General features: G+C 40.6%; 1 protein-coding gene across 1 annotated transcript; it reads left to right on the top strand.

Moving 5' to 3' along the window:
* The first annotated feature begins 209 nt into the window (after positions 1 to 209).
* LOC109036023 (uncharacterized) lies at positions 210 to 12,160 on the top strand. The gene is made up of 3 exons (XM_019049924.2): positions 210 to 798; positions 8,083 to 8,187; positions 8,904 to 12,160. Exons 2-3 carry the CDS (start codon positions 8,087 to 8,089, stop codon positions 12,148 to 12,150), a joined length of 3,348 nt encoding a protein of 1,115 aa, XP_018905469.2. The 5' UTR covers positions 210 to 798; positions 8,083 to 8,086; the 3' UTR covers positions 12,151 to 12,160.
* Positions 12,161 to 21,013: the final 8,853 nt, after the last annotated feature.

Genomic DNA, 21,013 nt, shown 5'->3' with positions numbered 1-21,013 from the left:
AACTTTCAGCCTTTTTTCAGATTTTCCTGAGAAAAAGCCAAATATTTTGCAAAGTCCGGAAATTGAGCCGGAATTTGATAGTGTAGTCCAAACAGTGGCATGAAAAATTCCTGTCGGAATATTACAAATGAAAAAATGCGCTCCATTCCACCTGTTCGATGCTATATTGCTTAAATCAAATAAGAAACTATTTTGAAATAAAATTTGCCAGCCGCGAAAAATTCAGAGCTCCGGCTGCGGCCGGGATGAGCGGAAAATTCTCTCTCAAAATTTGCAACCATGGTCACGATATGATGAGTCAAATAACAAATCAGGCGCATCAGTAGTGTGATTATTTCTAAGATGACGTAATACTCTCATGTTTTCAATAGCCCACCAGAGCCAGTTTGCAGAATACGTGAGGCATTCATTGTTTACGACGCCTCTGAAAAACTTCAGCGGTCCGTCGTGTCTTGACCCCTTTCGGATCTCAATTTTGAATTTAGCACTTGCAGACCTTTAAACCATTTTTTTCCCAACTGAAATCAAATATCTGCAGAAATAATCATCACTAAGACAAGAGATTGTGCGTTGATCAATTTTTGCACCGGTTGAATGCATTAGTGCTTGAAGTGTTCAGTTTCATCCTAAATTTTATCAAGTGTTAACGAACGGAATTTCGCAAAACCATGATTTTGATTACTTTTGTGCCGTGTCCGGAGTGTGACTGACAAAGCTGTGATCATATGAAATAAGGAGGAAAAAGGAAATATAAGAAACTTACTTCGAGTCTCGCCCTAAAATATTGAGCATTTGCAGGTAAATTTACTATGATGCTATATGGTTGCCCTTTAAAAACTTCGACTGAACTTTGCAAAAGGTCGTGCTTGTAGCTTTTAGGGGTGAAAGAGGCTGATGAATGTTAATTTTCTATGTGCACTGAGCATGTTACATATGGACGGCGTAAGTCTGCAACCACGTCTCTTGTTTGCGATGTTTGGAAATCTCTGCTCCTACTTTGTTTTTTTGAAAGGAGTAGACATCGACATCATACCATAAAGTTTTCGCAGAATATTCCTGGCGAGAAGAAAAATTACGGCAGTTTTTAAGAATTGCCGTCGAGTTGTATTTTATTAAAAAATAAAGTATGACAGGAAGTCTGCGACGTCGCAAACCGAGATACGTGATTGCGGACTTACACCGTCGACATAGACGGTGAAGCTCTCAAACCACGTATCTTGGTTGGTGACGTTGTCATTCTTTACTTTTTAAAAAGGAAACTACTCAACGTTCATTCTTCATAATTTCCGTGATTTTTCTGTTCCGTGCGAGGAAAATTCTGTGAAACTTTCAGGGAACGATGTCAATTTGCTCTTAGAAAAAAAAGAATATTGGGAGCGGAGATCTTTAAACACCACAAACAAGATACGTGGGTTGAGAGTTTCACAGTCAATATGCGAAAAGCGTAATTTTGGTACCAGCATCTGTGAGGGAATCGCAGAGTTTTGAGAATGACAACTTTCACTGCTGACATTAGAAACCCAGTGCTAAGTCAAAAAATGCGTACCTCAGACTGCAACGATGTAGTTATTTATACCCATAGATTTTATCTTTTAGAGAAAATAAACAGCAGTTTTTACAAGGAGAATCAGTAAATTTTACATACTCATTCTAAATATTATTGCAAAAAAATTCCAAGGAAACATCCTGATTAATTTTCCTTGAAGAAATTAAAACAAATCCGGATATTTTCATATTTTTATAATTTATAGGTATTTATAGGTAGGCATTTTCTCATTCAGTCATCGATAGATAGGTTCATTCAGGTTGGACCTGAAAATGAGAGTGATGGGGTTCAGATTCCGGCCATTACCGGAAAATGTAGGTATTAAATACGATATCTGCTCATTATGCGTTAAAATCGGCAAGTACTCCCTAGTAAAAATTGGCGATAAGAGCTGCGTTTCAAAATACCATAGGAATTCTTTTAGCCGGCTGAAGAAGGCTACAGAAAATCATGTACCTGGCTGTAGAATGCGGAGCGCCGGGCTTTACACTTTATCGCCTGGCTGTTGCTTTTTCGCCATCGATTACCAAAGGCTATTAGATATTTTGTTGAAATTCGTGTGCTTTGTAAATCATCAAGTTTGTTAATTCATTGTTAATTGTTGTTTTTGTTAATCATCAATTAAAATGAGAATAATCCATACAGGATGTGCAAATATTTCAAAATCATGAGTTAACCTAACAGGGATACTTCACGCATTGCGCAACGCGTGAAGTATCCCTGTTAGGTTTGTAGGCGCCAATGCGCGTTTTGCGCTGGCTGCCCGCTTGCCACGGCGCTTGAAGCAACTATTTCACACCAGAGGTATTGCACAGTATCATACGAAACTGAAGGCGCTTTAATATATTAGTAATGGCAGGCATCCATCAAAAGTACGGAGCTTTCCTCGCAAAATGAATCAAGATACTACGGCCCAAAAAGAGAGCAGTATTCCAAAAACTCACTAAGTCCTAGCATCCGTAATTAGTATAACGTTCAGCATACACGTTATCGCCTGGCTATTGCTCAATCGCCATCGGCTATAAAAGGCTACAAGAAATTGTGTGGCTGGCTGTAGAAGCTATTGGAAATCTTACAGCCGGCTGTAGGTCTATAGTATTTTGGAACACAGATTCTACTGCCAATTTTTACCAGGGCTTACTAACGATGGTCTAATACTTAAAGTTTCTGCTCATAAGCATAAAGTTTTTGTGGCAGAAAATCGGCCAGCTCTCAGCCCTATGCGGATATGGAAGATGGGTTCTAAGAATGGGATTAAACCACATGGGTTCTATCAATTCTCTAACTGAACAAGATATTTTTTCCAAAGAAAATTACCTTTCCTCCACGGTCACTTACTTTTTGACTAAGAGCAAAAACTATTTGACTAACGGCATTTACTTCTATCTTGAAGTCAATTAGTTTTTTACTGTAGTCTATACAGTGGCGTGGCGTGAATTGCGATGTATCGATTGTTATACCATTTAAACCTATGGTAAAGAATCGATTATTAAGGTGTTCGCTGCGAACACCCTGTTTATTGATCCTTTTCCATAGGTGTGAATGGCAGATCAATCGATATATCGCTATGGACCACTAGACAAGGTACGAATTTAAGCAATCTGATACATGTTTCTTAACCAGAATTTCACGTGAAAAACGATTCACACAACGAAAATTACGAAAACCAACTCCTAACGAAGATATTAACGTTTTTATTTCACATTGGTTACGAGGAATTTGAACTGCCCGCTCACAAGAAACTCAAAACTCTACGTGAGTCAAATCGCCCACTACAACGGTTTCAGCAAGCTTCTCAATCGAGCAATGTTCATTTCCCACCATGTGTTGTTCAAACTATAAGCGATTTGCTATAACTGAGCCAAAGCGTCAAGACTGAGGTTGCCAGATTTTTATATCGCAGAGACTATCATGATAACGTTTAGCGCGCGATGTGAATCACGTAGAGCATTGTGTTTTCATGAGCGGATGGTTTGAATTCACGCATTAAGAATCATTTAATATCTTCGTAAGGAGTTAATTTCGGTAATTTTCGTTGTGTGCATCGTGTTTTACGTAAAATTTTGGTTAAGAAACATGTATCAGAATGCTGAAATTCGTACCTTATCTAGTGGTCCATTCACGCCATGCCACTGGTTCATAACTTTGTGACTACCATCAGATACTTTTATTGAAAACTTATCTACTGAAAATACATTCTTTTGAACGGCAGGCAAACTATATTTGCTCTTAGGAAATACTTAAAGACACACGTGTTCTTTTAATGAACACTAATCGAGTTGATAATTTACATATTGATGGTGAAACTACGAGACCACGTATCTCGTTTGCAGTGTTTAAAAATCTCCCCTCCCATTTTATTTTTTTAAAGGAGAACAGATGAATATCATTCCTGGAAATTTTCACCAAATTTTCTTTGTGCAGAAGAGAAAAATCACGGAAGTTTTCGAGAACTTACATGAATTAGTTTTCCGTTTGAAAAAAGAAGTATGGCAGAAAGCCTACAACGTCGCAAACCGAAATACGTTGTCTGGTAGTTTCACCGTCGATATATTGTGTTGCCAGTACTTTTTTCCCGGCAATATTTTAACAAAATCAAAAGTAAATGTATGATGAATTAAAAATCACTAATTTTTTAATGGATTCGTACGGTTCGAAGTTAATGCCGTCACGCTTGCACATGTGATAGCGCAGTCAATTAGTTTCAACTCTTCCTCGAATTTTCAATACATTTTAATGATTCTGGCTTCTGATTCATCGCAAGGGATGTTGATGTCACTCAATTAAAAGCCTCTCGATAGTTGACTTTTGAAAGAAAAAGCGAGGTAAGTCCCTACTTCAGAGAGCATTATGGTAGTAAAAGGTTTATTTAGCAAATTTTATAGGGCTTAATTAAGACTGTTACCAGCCGGTTATTACAACAAGGACGCTTAAATGCGCATAAAGAAAAAAACAAGCAGTTCCAACGCCTAAGCGTTGGAGGGCGCTTCTTTGACAAAGCATATTACTACTAACTTATGTATCCGAAGACTGACGAAGATGGAACTTCAAGTGGGATTCATTAACCGCAAAACCCTTCAATACTTCAGATCGATGGCGAAGATTTGAAACTTTCCACGAGAACTTTGTGATGAAGTTAAACTGGTGGTGAATGGAAACATAAAGGATGCACTGTAAATCAGACGACGGGAAAGAGCGGCGGAACCTCTGAAGCTGGTGCGTCAACGCGATCTAGTGGACAGCGGCGTCACGACGCCGCGCCGCGAGGTAGGGCGCGCAGGTCGCGGGGGAGCGGGGCCCGGCCGCGTGAAGAGGAGTTCAGCAGCGGGGCGGGGAAGCGCGGGTCGCGGGGAAGAGAGGGACCGGCCGGCCGGCGGTGACATCGGCCATGGATGAAAATATAGGCAGCGCTAATGTCTCCGCTAACTGGAGTTGGGGGTCCTTATTCATTCTCTTGGTCCATGACATAACCTTAAACCTTCCGCTCAATGCCGCAAACAGCTGACGTGTCGATGCTGCGCCAAGAAAATGAACCAATCACAAAGTAGCACAGTAATACGTCACTAAAATGAAGAGATCACGTGACTGTTCGTAATATTTTCAAATCGATCTGAAAGTACTGCCTCGGATATAAGTATTTAAAGCATAAGGAGGCCCTAAAATACTTTAACCAGGTAATACGTCCGTGCGAGATTGTTATGCTTAAAAGCAAAACATTTCACGAAAACTTTTACGAATACCAGATGCAGAAAAAAATCAAATTTTCCCGGTGTACCAGAATGGCGTCATTACCCATAAGGCAAAAGGGCATGTAGTATAGTACATGTTACATCGGGGGAGTCGAACGGTTGGAAAGGGCGCATCTGGTACCCAGAAGCGCCCAAAAGAGAAAAAAAGCAGGAGAAAAATAAAAAAAGGAGAAAAGAAGAACACCAAGGAATAAAGCAGAAAAATAGATCTAAGGTTTATGGGACGGCAAAGTTATAGATTCTGTCAATTCTGAGTTTTCGGGTGGACCCTTAAGATTATAAAGCTGAAATTCAATTTGCGTGAAAAAATTAGGGACAGCTCTGGAAATCGAAGGATTTTAATGGACCAGTAGAAGTAGACATGGTGCGAATTTAGGAATTCTGATACCATAATTTCCAACCAAAATTTCAGGCAGAACACGATTCGCGCAACGAAAATTTCTGAAAGTAACGCCTAACGAGGATTTTTAATATTTCTTGACACGTAAATTCAAATCTCCAACTCATGAAAAAAAAAGTTTTGAGAGTCAAATCACGCACTAAACGCTAGCATGATAGTCAAAGCAATAGCAACGGGAAGCTATTCAGTGTCCTCACATACCTCATTACCGAAAACGATCTCAGTTATTTTGCACCATTTATAATTATTTACCCAGAAAATCAGACTTTTAAAAGTTCCTGTTCCACGATTTTTCAAGTTTTTTTTCTGTCTTCATTTCTTAAATTGATGCTGTCATAGTTTTGTGCGCGGATCTATTTCGAGATGTAAACAAAATTGCCAATATTTTGCCTTCAAAATTGACGATGCAGCCCAACTCACACTGACATTTATTAAATTGCATCCTCTGATTGGCTGTTATCTACTCGGGTAAAAATAGGCGATAGGAGCTGCGTTTCAAAATACCATAGGAGCTCTTATAGTCAACTAAAGAAGGGAAAATTATATAGCTGGCATTAGAACGCGGAGAAAATCATACAGCCGGGCCATACGAAGCGATAAAAAATTATGCAGCCGGGCTATAGTTCCTATCGCCGGGCTATACAGATTATTGCCATCGGCTACAAAAAGCTATGAGAAATTGTGTAGAAATTTGCGCGCTTTGTAAATCCTTAAGTTTGTACGGAATCACCTTAATATTTACAAAACACACATTATATTTTCCTTTAATACATATTTTTTTTTTCATGAATTAAAATGAGAATAATCCATACGGAGTGAGCATACATTTCAAAATCATGAGTTGAAAAACGCTAACTCGGCGAGATTAAATATTAGAGCCTAACACAAAGCGGAGCGGCGACGCACTGGCGCCTACAAACCTAACAGGGATACTTCACGCATTGCGCAATGCGTGAAGTATCCCTGTTAGGTTTGTAGGCGCCAATGCGCGTTCCGCGCTGGCTGCCCGCCCGCCGCGCCGCAGCGTGCCACGGCGCTTGAAGCAACTATTTCACACACAGTATCATACGAAATTGAAGGCGCTCCAACATATTAGGAATGGCAGGCATCCTTCAAAAGTACGGAGCTTTCCTTGAAAAGTAAATCAAGATACTACGGCCCTAAAAGAGAGCGTTAGTCCAAAAACTCACTAAGTCTTATAGCATCCGTAATTAGTAACGTTTAGCATACACTTTATCGCCTGGCTGTTGCTTAGTCGCCATCGGCTATAAGAGGCTATAAGAAATTGTGTAGCCGGCTATAGAAGCTATTGGAAATCTTACAGCCGGCTGTAGGTGTATGGTATTTTTGAACACATATTCTACTGCCAATTTTTACCAGGGTAAATATTTTAATGTATTCTGGGTACCAATTACTTATATTTTAGGAATTATCAATAAATTGACAGACACGCATAACCTTGTCGAAGAAGAACGCTATATATACAAGTGCATGTTGCCAAATTTCTCTCGAAAAAGTACTATTTTTCAGGAAGCTATGAATATTTTTCTTTGTCAGTAGCAGACAAGTTTGAATAAAATTGCGAACAAACTTCTCTGAAAAATTGATATAAAAAATTCAAAATTTCATCCAAAAATATGTGTTTTTTCGACGCAAATTTGGCAAAAAGTAAAAGTTTATACAACGTTTATCTTCAGCAGAGAAGCATATTTTTTACTCGTAAACTACAAACCCTCCTTCGTCGCAAGATGACGTAGATGGTGCAACATCAGAGGAACGGTTGGAGCGTCTCATCGATTAGGAACAGAGTCGTCGCTAGTTCGCCTTCAAATTATGCGATGCAACCAATCTCACAGCGAAGTTAATTAAGTTGCATCCACCACCATTGGCCATTGGTCTGTGCTGAATGTTTCCGCGCATCTTCAGGTGGACATGGGCAGTATACGAGAGGGATTCCCAGGAAGACTTTAACGCAAAGCTAGAAACCTTAGAGGTCACTTTTAAACTCTAATTCCCTTAGGCTGATTCTGGTTCATATGATTTTTTGATGTGTATTATTTTAGTATGGACGTGGGCAGTTTAAGAGGGACTACCAAGGAGACTTTAACGAACAGGTAGACACATAAAGGTCGCTTAAAAGTTGCTATTTCCTTAGACTGATTTTGGGTCATGTGATTGATTGATGTTTAAATTGTATGTTTGGGCAATGAGGACTTTCTGCTCACCAGGGAACACTCTAATAATTGAACATTTTTCACATGTTTAAATGCCGGATAGATCGATTCACCGCAAGGCACAACTCACCACTTTCAATGCGCATTTTTTGTGGTTTTAAAGTGTACATTTTCGTCCATGATTTCTAATGTTAATTTTTTATCTGGTTGCAGAAAAATGAAAAATGAACGTGCATTTTGCCTACTCTGGCTGGTGTGTGCCTATTTTACCGAAAATATATCATCACTTAGTCTACGAATGTTGGATAGTTCATATAGGTAAGTTTGTGAGCATATCAGTTTTTCATCTCAAATCTTTAAACTTTCAAAGACAGGTCACGCTGTTGACAGTGAATAGGAAATTACACATGAGTACTTTTTCCAGTTTTACAAGGAGTCAAACTTATATTGCGGTTCGTCCGAATTTACTCCGTTCAATCATGACTTCCCCTCCTCAAAAACGGTCATTTCAAGGCGACCACGACCCCATTTTTGGATCAAAATTTCCTACTTGCTCGAAGAAAAAACAAGGAAGTCTGTCACAGTTCCAAATCTCACCCATCGCGTTGAAAAATGACACATGTGGAATAATTTACGATTTTATCTGATCAGGTGTATTTTCTCTCTTTTCACTGATAATAAGTTACGTTAATTTTCGTGACGAGTTTTTAAGATTTCACATGTTTTATTTTTCGACCCGAAAAGAATAAGCAGTTAGTGACTAATGAGAAATACTACTTTGAAAATGAAGAAATTGATCGTGCGTTCGGCTTAAACCGAAAAAACTTCACTGTCTATTATACTTGTCAAATAAAAATTAAATTATTAAAAATGAAGGAAATTGGGTTTGTAGACTGTGAAACTAATTGATGCTCATTTTTTTTCAAACTTTGTATCATGTATATAGGTACTCAGCAGAGGCGATGGGGGTTAGAAAATTCTTTGTTCTCTTCCATTTTTCAGCATAGTTTCATTTTTGGATTTTTATTTTCCAGATTTTCACCACGAGCTTACAGAAGAATTTCACACCTCTCCGAGGAGACAAGATTAAACCAGAAACAAAAAAGACACATAAACCCGCTGAACAAGTCACCCCCTCTGGACGAAATTCCAGCTGTTCAAATCTTACCGCAAGACAACACCGACACGAGCATAAAAAATCTAGAAGCGATCGTAGCAGAATGCCAAAAAACACCCATAAAATCATGCCAGGGTAGCTACGTACCGCGCGCCTATTTCACGGACTTCGACATCCCTTACGACGCACCGAAAAAGGCCATAGCGGAAAACGCGATAGACGCAGAAGAAGAGGCGAAAGAGAAGCAAGAACGACAGCTGATCCCTAAACTGCTGGATCAAGACTCATTGGAGAGACAACTGGTGAACCCTGTTGTATTCGTTGACCAGAACCTGATTACAGACATCATCCGGGACCCGTCCGTCGAGGACATCGTCTTCATCCGGAAAGAAGTCCAAGATCGCGATCTCGAGGCCAGCGTCAAGAATCGATGCGAAAACGCCGCGAAGCAGTTGCATATCTTGAAAAAGCTGGTCGCGATTCGCGAGGACATCCGACAGAAGAACCGGCGGTTAATAGACCGGTTCCCTACTCCTGATCAAATTCCGTCCTTCGCAGATCGGGACTTCATTCCGGAAAACCGGTTCCCGGAGACCACTGACCCTTCCGGTGTCAAGGTCTTACCCGACGAAGCAGGAATCGACTCATCGACTACCACGGATGATGTTTCAACCACGGCTACGGTTGACGTCACCGATTTGATAATCTCTGACTCGACCGATGGCGCGTCGACTCAGCACCCGACGGATGTTGAGTTCATAATTCAGACGGAGACTACTACATCTTTGACGGAAGTGACGTCATCAGATTCCACCACCGATCCAACGGAATCGACGTCCGAGGCAACGACCGATGTGACCGAAACGACCGGAGGCGAACGGGATCTCGATGGTGTCAACGAGTCCACAACGGAGCTAACCGTTTCCACAACGGCGAGTTCCGAGATCACATCACTGGGCACCGACATTTCAACGGACGAGTCAACAGTGACAACGGACGAGTCAACAGTGACAACGGACGAGTCAACGGTGACCACCGACGCGACAACGGACGGAACGTCAACAGTAGGCACTGAAGTTACTGAAACGCCGTCAGAAACGGATGATACCACCACGCAAACAAGCGAAGCCGAGGTGACGGATTCTAGTCCTATCTCTGAGGGAACGACTGATGGCTCAACCACACTTGAAGGATCTACAACGCAAGATCCGGTTTTTGATCTAAAAAGGTTGGATACCGAGGTATCCACCTCAAACTCAGAAACGACAACGGATGAGACAGAAACTTCAGGTACAGAAAGTACGGCCAGCTCTATTTTAGACACTTCAACTGAAGTCACCTCTCCCACCGATTCTGAAACTTCAACTGGCGATCAAAGCACCGACTCTGAAAAAGGCATCGACATAACGACTGGGGTGCCACTGGTCTACACCACCTTGCTGCCACCGACCGCGAACGGAGGTTCACCGTATCACGAGGAAGTCTCCATCAGTAATCACACTAAGCTGGAATTCGAAGAACAAGTAAACGAGACGATCATCGATGATTTCGGCCCTGGTTCGGGAGCTAAACCAGTTTCTGATTCTGACACAAAGCCAGGTGAATCTAAACTCACTCACGTAGATCAGAAAAAGCCACCCGTGCAATCAGATGACCTAAAAGCTCCTGCAAAGGGTTCTGGAGATCCCAACGGGAAACTCCTGAGGCCTTCCTCAAGTCCAGTAAGTTCCAAACCGGGAGGTCAAAATAAAAGCCCAACTACAACCAGCACGAATCAGTCGAAGGTCTCGACTCCTAAAAAACAAACCGCGCCCGGGAACCAAGTCACTATCGACGGCAGTAAAGTTATTCCCCTTCCCGCTGATAGCTTGCAACCAGATGACGTCACCAAAAGGGGATCAGGGCCCGGAGTCAAAGGACCGAAGCCTGGAAGTTCCGAAAAAGGCACTTTGAAGTTCCCGGACTTACCAAAGGTCGACGTCAACACCTTGAACAAGAATACGCCGTTGAGTGACCTCGCTTTATACCTGAGCCAGAAAAACAACACAGCAAGCGCGGCCCTGAAGGACAAGATCGACCACGCATTCCACCACGCGGAGGTCAACGTGCCCTTAGACCTCGGTCCTTTGACCTCTGACAAAGGTCTGACCTCTGACAAAGGTCTGACCTCTGACAAAGGTCTGACCTCTGAGTCAAATAAGGGCAAGCTAACGCAAAAAGAGCTCAAAAGTAAGATCGAACTCGCGGTCCCCAACGCAATAGTCGCCGACGGTCTCGTCAACACCTTCTTTATAATTTTATTGAGCAACAACGCGACGAAACTGAACTTGGAACGGTGGACCGAGGACCAGCCGGCCATCGAGGTGGACGACCTGTGCGTTCCGCTCTACGAAAACGGGACCATCCACGATTTCCTGTCGATAACACGGTTGCTGAAGGGAACGGTCTATTTCAAAAATTCCCGCTCCAAGGTCCCGATTCGCATCAAGCGCAGCGCCGATAGGAAATGTTGGTCGTTGAACAAGTACGATATCCTGAAAAAGGGGGAGCCTGTCTCTACCCTCGTCAAGCGGACCCCGTCTGGACCACCAGCTCAGCCTGCGAACGGAATTCGGAATGGACCCACAGGGGCTCAGTTTAGGTCTGAGCCAGTTTTCAGGAGAGAACCTATTCAATACGTAGGTGAAGGAGTTGGACCTAGTGTTGGACCTGCACGACACCAGCAGAGTCTTAACAAAATGGTGTCGTATCCAGCTCAAGGGGTATACTACACAAATGAACTTGTCCCTGAGAGGAGACTTTATGACTCAAGTTTATATTCCGGTCAGGTAAATGTACCTATGGCCCTCAATAACCAAGGGAGCCAGTTCGGGAATAAACCTGGTCCTATTGGTCAATCTCCACAAATAATGGGGAATTTTGAGCCACGAGGACCACGATACCCGAGGGAGCCGAGTTCCTGGGGTGAGCCTCCCCCTTTTCGAGAGGGTGATGATGCGGAGGCCGCTGATAAGGTGAGTCATTTGAGTCAGGCTGAGGAGAATAAACTGCTAAGGCAGTTTTTTAGGATGAAGAAAAGTATCAACGCCGAGTTGGACTCCTTCATCGAGGAGCCCGTTCTGATGTATGTAAAACCGAATTTTGTAAATAAAAGTACAAGCTGACAAAAATGAATTTTTGCGTCATTTTTTATTTTTCATTGCTGGCGAGTAGTACTTTTATGGTAATACAGTAGCCGACGAGTATTTTGATGCGGCCTGTAATCTTGCATTTGAGCAAACTGTGAAGCAAAAAGTTTGATTTGAAAAAATCAACAGTTATTTAGTTTTTCAACAAATCTTTCGCACATAAGATATATCCATGGATATATTCTTGATGGAGAAGAAAGGTATGTTGTTCTGATTAATGATTAATGATTTTATTTCACAATGGTCTTGAAGCAAAACAATGGGATAAGAATGTACCCAAAAACGATTTGCAGTCTATGGTAGGTGTGGACATGAAATCGCGAAAAATCAAAATTTTGGCTGATCCTGATTTCAAGATATCGCAATTTGAAAATTTTATAGTAAATGCAAGTTTCCTATTAGATTCGATCCACTATTTTATTTACTTGTCTGTTGAATCGGTGTTGAGTGGTTCACGTTTCTAATTTTTGTTCGATTCATTTCGAACGAATACATGACCTTTTGTTACATGCACACTCCCTATCATACTCTTTTTTTGAACTGAACAATTGGACTGCATTTTGCAATTGGGATCTATAAATTCTGTCTCATCTGAAAAAAACACGTCTGTGCATAGAGAAACTAATGCCATATGCGTTGTTTTTAAACCGGGTCGGAATTTATAGTTCCTAATAATTGCAAAATGTAGTCCAATTGGCCTTCTGGTACGTCTGCGGCAATTGTTGTTACGAATATGTTGTGCATGCTGATTTTAGCTCAGCGCATACTTGACTCTCTGAAGGCGTTTTATGTGCGAAAGTAATTCGCCTTCAGTTGCGTCTGCAGCAATTGTTGTTACGAATGAGTATGGCGTGCTGATTTCTGCTCATTACATACTCAACTCACTGAAGGCGTTTTATGTACATAAGTAGCGCAATCTGTTGGAGAACGACCGAGGTAGGGGTTGAGCGATTCATTCAATCTCACTTCTGTTGCTCTCCAACAGGGTGCTCCACTTTCGCACATAAGACGCCTTCAGAGAGTTAAGTATGTAATGAGCTGAGATCAGCACGCCCAACATATTTTTAACAACAATTGCTGCGGACGCAGCTGAAGGCGAATTGAAAAGCTAAGAGTATTTAGAGCTCTTTTTGTTGCAAGTTTTAAGATTTCTTAAAGCAAACATGAGCATTGCTGCATTGAAACCAATGATATTACACTACAAATGGGAAAACCTGAAAATCCCGATTTTAGGGTAAAAAATTACGTAATTTGGAGGGGAGGGGGGCCGTTAGGGAGTCCGAAGTCTCAGGTACACTCATTGTTAGGCATTTCACGATAGTTCAAATTGAATACAATATTTTTTTGCGCTCAAACCAACATTTAAAATGCTAAGGTCAAGAAAATCCCGAAAATACCCCTATTTGATCCTTTCCACCTCCCCTGGGTTAAGCACAACTCGGATTCATGGGGACGTTTTTGTGGGCGTTCTTTAAACCCAAATGAATACCTTAAAACAGTAAAACCGTGTATCTCAATTTTTCCCGCTATTCGTAGGATTTTGATCCGCCTGGACTACAAATTAGTTCTTCATTTCACAAGAACTGCATTTCAAAATCGAGAATTTCAACTGAGAAAAGAAAAACAATGAAACGAAAGTGTTTTTGAGTAGAGCATTCTGATTCATGTCTTAGCTACTGAGATGAAACTTGAAGTTGATTTTTATGACACAATCTCTAGAGTTTCAGGTATTCAAACACTCTACAAAGATTAGATAGGGCGTATTTACTTGGTGTGCTTCGCAAACTTGCGATTCCTTATCATGGAGTACTTAAGTGACTATATCATTTGAGTGTTTGACGGCTACATTATTTGACGGCTCAAATACAGGGTGATCCAAAAGTCCCTTCCACCCCCTCTAACTTTTTACCTAATTGAGATAAAGATTTGAAACTTGGGGGATATTCCTAAGTCAAAGGGAGCTACTTTTTGGCCCCCCTAAAATTTTCAGGGGCCCCCCTTGGGGGGCAACGGCCCCCATAACTTTTAATTTTCAAATGGGAAGACCCCCTTTGTGATAGCTCGTTCGAAAGAGCATAAAAAAAGAAAACTTTTTGCGTAAACCCGAAGTCAATATCTCAAACCGTTCCAAAATGGCGGCCGGTTAAAGTTTAAAATGGCCGAAAATTCACACCGGTTATTTGTCGATGGATTTGCGCAAAAATCGGTATGTAGGGGTATTTTGACACGAGAAAAACGAATTTGACGTTAGATTTTCAAAAAAACCGAAATTTCCGAAATGGCCGCCGGTGAAAGTTCAAAATGACCAAAAATTGATTGTTTTATAAACCTAAGTTCAAATTTGTTTATCTTATGCCAAAGTACTCTCAAATTCTAAATTTTAGGCAAATCCATCAGGAAAAATCACTAAAAGAACTCAACATAGAACAAGGACTTAAGGTGATGTTCCATTTTTCACATTAAAACTATCAAACATAGATGTATTGGTAAAAAAAGTATCACAAAAATACTTAATGCAAATATATATCGAAATAACATTCTCCACTTTTTACTTGACACTGGAAGGTTTGCACATTTAAGTTTTCAGCTGGAAAAGTAGTAAATGTATGCAAAAGCTGATTGTTCAAATAAATAAGAATACGGAAATCCCTGTCTTCTTAATTTTCTCAAAATAATGAATGGGGGCCCACCATTCACACAGTTTAGAAATTTACGTAAAAATTTACCACGCTCACTAATCTTAGAATTCCAAACAATATATTAGTATATTTTAAGTTTTTGGAGCTTTGTGCCAATAATGAGGCTTTTAATGCACTTGAATTCTACCACAATTGAATGTGCATGACTGCTACGATTTCGAGCTTATTCGCTCTTTAGTCCAGTCAAAAGGGGGTAAAGTAGGGACAATTTCTGAGGAAACTTTCTGATATGCTATTCCTATGTATTTTTCATCGCTGATACCGAATTTTATATTTGCAAACAGATCTGAGGCAAGCCAAAGCCGCCATCTTGAAAAAATGGCCGAAATTTGCGTTTTTCAGCCAAAAAACCGAAATAACTCGTATATTATGGAAATTACGGCAAAAGTAGTTATTTTTAAATTAAAGTACATAAAATTTCCATTAAAACGAGTCCAAGATGGTTAAGATCGGATGATCACAAATGCCGTTACAGCGTTTTTGTTTTTTTTTTATTTGCACGAATTAAACTTGTACAAAGGTCGCTAATAGACATACATAGATGTCTTTTAAAGCTTAATTAATCTATAAGTATAACTTAACTATAATATATAAACATTTTATCTTATAAATTTTCAAAGTTTTAACATAAAAATATCATACTACCTCTGAATATTAAGGAGCTCTAAAAACATAATTATTCCTATAATAAAAATGTCTTTTTGTCTTAACTTTGTTTTTGTCTTTGTTTTATTGAAGACTACGGTCGACCGACACCGGCCGAAGACCTAAGCACCTCTGATCCGTCCGAAGATACGGGGAGGCACACTAGTATTATGGGAAAAATTTTGCCGTTACAGCGTTGCAAAGTTTCAGGCAATTATTGAAGTCAGGCAATTTTCGTAACTCTACTTGCAAAAAGAGAGTTTTCAAGGCAATTAATCATTAAATCGTAGTGAGTGTAAGTATGAATGATAAAAGGAGTGCAATTTTGAGTTCTTGACTTTCAAGAAGTGGAATGTGGGCTTTCGGCAGTGGATGGGGGGGGGGGGGGGGTCCGTATAAGCGCAGCAGCAGGGTCCTCAGTTCCTCCCCCATTTTCATGGCCCGGGTGCGGCCGGTCGGCCTTCGTTCTCTGGTTATTAGTTTTTCTGTCCTCCACAGGCGCATTTTCCGGAGGACATAAACTTGATGTGCCTACGTAAAGGTATATTCGCTGATGACAAAATTAGCGCCACCAAGCCAAAGAGACAGGCATTGCTAGCTTATGTCAAAAATATAGTATGTCAAACTTTTGAGTCCGTTAAGTTTAAGCGCGCCGACCGCTGCGCTGTTATCCAATCAGCAGTATGATGAGTTTAATTTGAGTTGAAAACGATGTTGTTCCAATAAACCCTCTCTTATTATTTCGGCGCGTACTTATTATTAAAACATCAGATGAGGAGCTTCAAAATTTTCATTCGCACGAACTTCCACCCTATCCACGCTCGCTATTTACCGCAGCAGATGTCATGAGTAAAGTTACAATGTCCACATTTTATAATGCATTTACACCGTGTCATGGCTCCCTCTGCACCTCACTGCCTCTTGTTCTATCCACTCGTCAATCTCTTCACTTCTCTGCATTTCATAGTCATTTTCCAAACATTCAGTATCTTCTGGATCATCTACGTCATCTCCTTCTTCTTCCATTGAAAGTGCGTCTTATTGACTATTTTCGCACGAGCCATGGCAATACCCGCAAACAAGGCTGCAATGAAGGCCTTCCTTCTAAAAACCGCAGGTGCCGCGACTTTCTTCAATCTACTTGCAGGAGATCTTGCTTAAAATTTCGCCCGTAGCGGGATTTTTCAAGGTAATGATGGGAATTAGGCCATTTCTACTATTCTTCCACCCCCAAGTCACACGCGTATTTCTTGATGCTCATCCATTGTTATGTACTTGAGGATAGGAGCATGAAATGTGGCAACGTCCTCTGAAGGTGGAAGACAAGCGAGATTTTGTACATAGTGGAAAAAAGTCGGAACATAGCTTTCATACCTAAATTCAGCCAAAGTTTTCTCTGCTCACCCTTGAAGCCATATAATCGGAGTAAAAATTATTTTCCTGCTTTAGAAATTTCTTCTCGCTTTAAGGCTGATTTTTTAAGCATCTGAGCTGCTGGTTCACTTATAAAAGCTGAGTTGTTCTCCAGGGTTTGCTAAAAATTTAACTTTGACTTGCCTGAAGAGTGGTGGTGTTGAGTGATGATGTTGTGTCACACCTACTAATGGCATAAATGAGCAGTGTGTGTTCGGCTTTCACTCCATTTTGAAGGCTGCCTCGGTTGAAAAGTATTTAAGGAGTCTCACCTTCGCCTGATTTTAGAGGGAAAGCATTCTTGACGTTACTTGGCTGAGCTGTAAAGAGGATAAGGAGGTCAATATATTTTCCTACAATGACAGCAATTTCGCCCTGTTTTGCCATTCCCAAGGCCTTTAAAACTTTGTTTGTGTCAGTGACTTCTTCTGCTTGAAATACAGACATGGTTTCAGTCCTGAAACTTTTCATAAGCCTTTGGATCAAACAGGATTTGCTTTTGCTGTTTATCAGAAAATTTGCTTGTGATGTTACTGGAACCATACTTTTATGGAATTTTATTTCCACTGATGAATCTTGTCCCCTTCGCCATCTTCCAGGTGTTTTCGTGCTGCATCTTGTAATATCCTTGGGATAGCCGCCAAAACGATCACAGAATTAGCGGAATACACACGGTCGTTGCATCTTGATGAAAATGACTCATTTTGTCTCCAAAGCACTCGATGGAGCAAAAAACGGAAATTTATGACAAAAGTAGAATTCTTGTCATCAATTTTATCTACACACGGTGTAAATGTAAAAAAAAATACCATAAAATGTGGAATACGAATGCCGTCTGCTAAGGTCAACAAAAGGGTCATCTGATTTTTTATCCACAGTTATGTACCGAAATAATGAGAATGGTTTCATTGGAACAACATAGTTTACAACTCAAATTGAGGACACCGCACCATGAACAGCTTATAGGCGTATAGGTCGTTATTACGCCCATCTGCTTTTCGGATTCTACTTACCCTTAACAATGCTGTGGTAGCGATAGAATATAGATAGGTAACGCCTCGAGGTCGAAAAACCTTTTTTTTTCCGAGTTAAGTGAGGCCTCTGGATCGATGGGTGCAGGAACGACCTATAAACGGGCCTATAAACTTAAGGGCCTAAGGTACTAGTTATCCCTTTCTTTGCTCACTATCGATATTCTTTCATTTTGCGTTAATCATGCGTGATTAAAATGATTTACACTTCATGTTGCCACCAAAATGACTATTGGGCGTAATAATAGCCTATAAACCGTTTTTTAGATTAAATATATTAGACTGTAAACCCAAAATAAATCGCAATATCTACCCGGCATCCTACAATGGAAGGGTTAGGTCACCCAAAAACACCAAAACAGGGTACCTGCATAGAAAAGTCTGCGCAATACATCAAAAACAAAACTTTAATTACGTTTTCCTCAAAACGCGGTCTCCAGTTATAGGCTGTTCTTCGTGTGGTGTCCTCGATTGAAATAGCCTCCATGCACGCTGGGCTTGTCGATTTCCTTCGACTTTTTGCAGTCGTGAATGCATAGCTTAAGTGCGCTCCAGCCAGAATTGTATTTACCAAATGGGCGGTTTTTATACGAGGATTAAAATAAACAAGTGGTACGGAATGTAACAAGAGAATATGAAGTATGCAAAACGATTATCCAGTTATCGGAACTTGGCCGTTTTGAAAACGCCTTCAAACGCGGCGTGATACCTCACGCATCCCGGAGAGTTCAAATAGTTGTATCATTGCACCTTAGAAATGCGACGGAAGATCACAATTGAAATATCCTCCATGCACGCTGGCCTTTTCGATTTATTTTGACATTTTTGCAGTCATGAATGCATAGCTTAAGAGCGCTCCAGCTAGAATTGTATGTAGCAAATGAGTAGTTTTTATAGGAGGATTGAAAACAAACAAATGGTGGGAAATAAAACATAATAATAGGAACTTTGCAAAACAATAATCCGGGTATCGGAACGTGGCTGTTTTGAAAACGCCTTCAAATGCGACGTGATACGGCACGCATTCCGGAGAGTTCAAAAAGTTGTATCATTGCACTTTAGATATGCGACGGAAGATTAAAATGGAAATAGCCTCCATGGACGCTGGCCTTTTCGATTTATTTTGACATTTTTGCAGTCGTGAATGCATAGCTTAATAAGTGCGCTGCAGCTTATAGATTGTTTTTAGCAAATGGGTGCTTTTTATACGAGGATTAAAAATAAACAAGTGGTACGGAATAAAACATAATAATAGGAACTATGCAAAACGATAATCCAGGTATCGGAACTTGGCTGTTTTGAAAACGCCTTCAAATGCGGCCTGATACCTCACGCATTCCGGAGAGTTCAAATAGTTGTATCATTGCGCCTTAGAAATGCGACGGAAGATTACAGTTGAAATTGCCTTCATGCACGCTGGCCTTTTCGATTTCCGGTAACATTTTTGCAGTCATGAATGCATGGCTTAAGTGCGCTTCAGCTATAATTCTATATAGCAAGAGGGTAATTTTTATAGGAGGATTGTAAATAAACAAGTGGTTAGAAATAGGGGAAAAAAAATAACATGAACGATGAAAGACGATTATCCGGATATTGGAACTTTGCTGTTTCGAAAACGTCTTCAAATGCGGAAGATTACAATTAAGAACACCGCACCAAGAACAACCCATAGGCGTATAGGTCGTTATTACGCCCATCATCTTTTCGGATTCTACTTACCCTGGAGTATACTGTGGTAGCGATAGAATATAGATAGGTAACGGCTCGAGGTCAAAAAACCTTTTTTTTCCGAGTTAAGTCAGGCCTCTGGATCGATGGGTGCAAGAACGACCTATAAACGGGCCTATAAACTTAAGGGCCTATGGTGCTAGTAATCACTTTCTTTACTCACTATCGATATTCTTTCACTTTGCGTTAATCATGCGTGATTAAAATGATTTTCACTTCATATTGCAACCAAAATAACTGTTGGGCGTAATAATGGCCTATAAAGCCGTTTTTTAAAATTAAATATATTAGAGAGTAAACCCAAAATTTTGAAGATTAAAATGGAAATAGCCTCCATGGACGCTGGCCTTTTCGATTTATTTTGACGTTTTTGCAGTCATGAATGCATAGCTTAATAAGTGCGCTCCAGCCAGAATTGTATTTACCAAATGGGCGGTTTTTATACGAGGATTAAAATAAACAAGTGGTACGGAATGTAACAAGAGAATATGAAGTATGCAAAACGATTATCCAGTTATCGGAACTTGGCCGTTTTGAAAACGCCTTCAAACGCGGCGTGATACCTCACGCATCCCGGAGAGTTCAAATAGTTGTATCATTGCACCTTAGAAATGCGACGGAAGATCACAATTGAAATATCCTCCATGCACGCTGGCCTTTTCGATTTATTTTGACATTTTTGCAGTCATGAATGCATAGCTTAAGAGCGCTCCAGCTAGAATTGTATGTAGCAAATGAGTAGTTTTTATAGGAGGATTGAAAACAAACAAATGGTGGGAAATAAAACATAATAATAGGAACTTTGCAAAACAATAATCCGGGTATCGGAACGTGGCTGTTTTGAAAACGCCTTCAAATGCGACGTGATACGGCACGCATTCCGGAGAGTTCAAAAAGTTGTATCATTGCACTTTAGATATGCGACGGAAGATTAAAATGGAAATAGCCTCCATGGACGCTGGCCTTTTCGATTTATTTTGACATTTTTGCAGTCGTGAATGCATAGCTTAATAAGTGCGCTGCAGCTTATGGATTGTTTTTAGCAAATGGGTGCTTTTTATACGAGGATTAAAAATAAACAAGTGGTACGGAATAAAACATAATAATAGGAATTTTGCCCAACGATAATCCGGGTAACGGAACGTGGCTGTTTTGAAAACGTCTTCAAATGTGGAAGATTACAATTATTGAACTTCCAACCCGGAGAACGAAGGTCGACCGGCCATGAAAATGGGGGAGGAACGGAGGACCCTGCAGTTGCGCTTATACGGACGACCCCCCCCCCCCCCCATCCACTGCCGTTCTTGAAAAGCAAGAACTCAA

This window comes from Bemisia tabaci, chromosome 8, assembly GCF_918797505.1.
Source record: "Bemisia tabaci chromosome 8, PGI_BMITA_v3".
Classification (NCBI taxonomy): Eukaryota; Metazoa; Arthropoda; class Insecta; order Hemiptera; family Aleyrodidae; genus Bemisia; species Bemisia tabaci.
The sequence above is the reverse complement of the archived record's forward strand: the minus strand, read 5'-3'. Positions and strand labels throughout refer to the sequence as shown.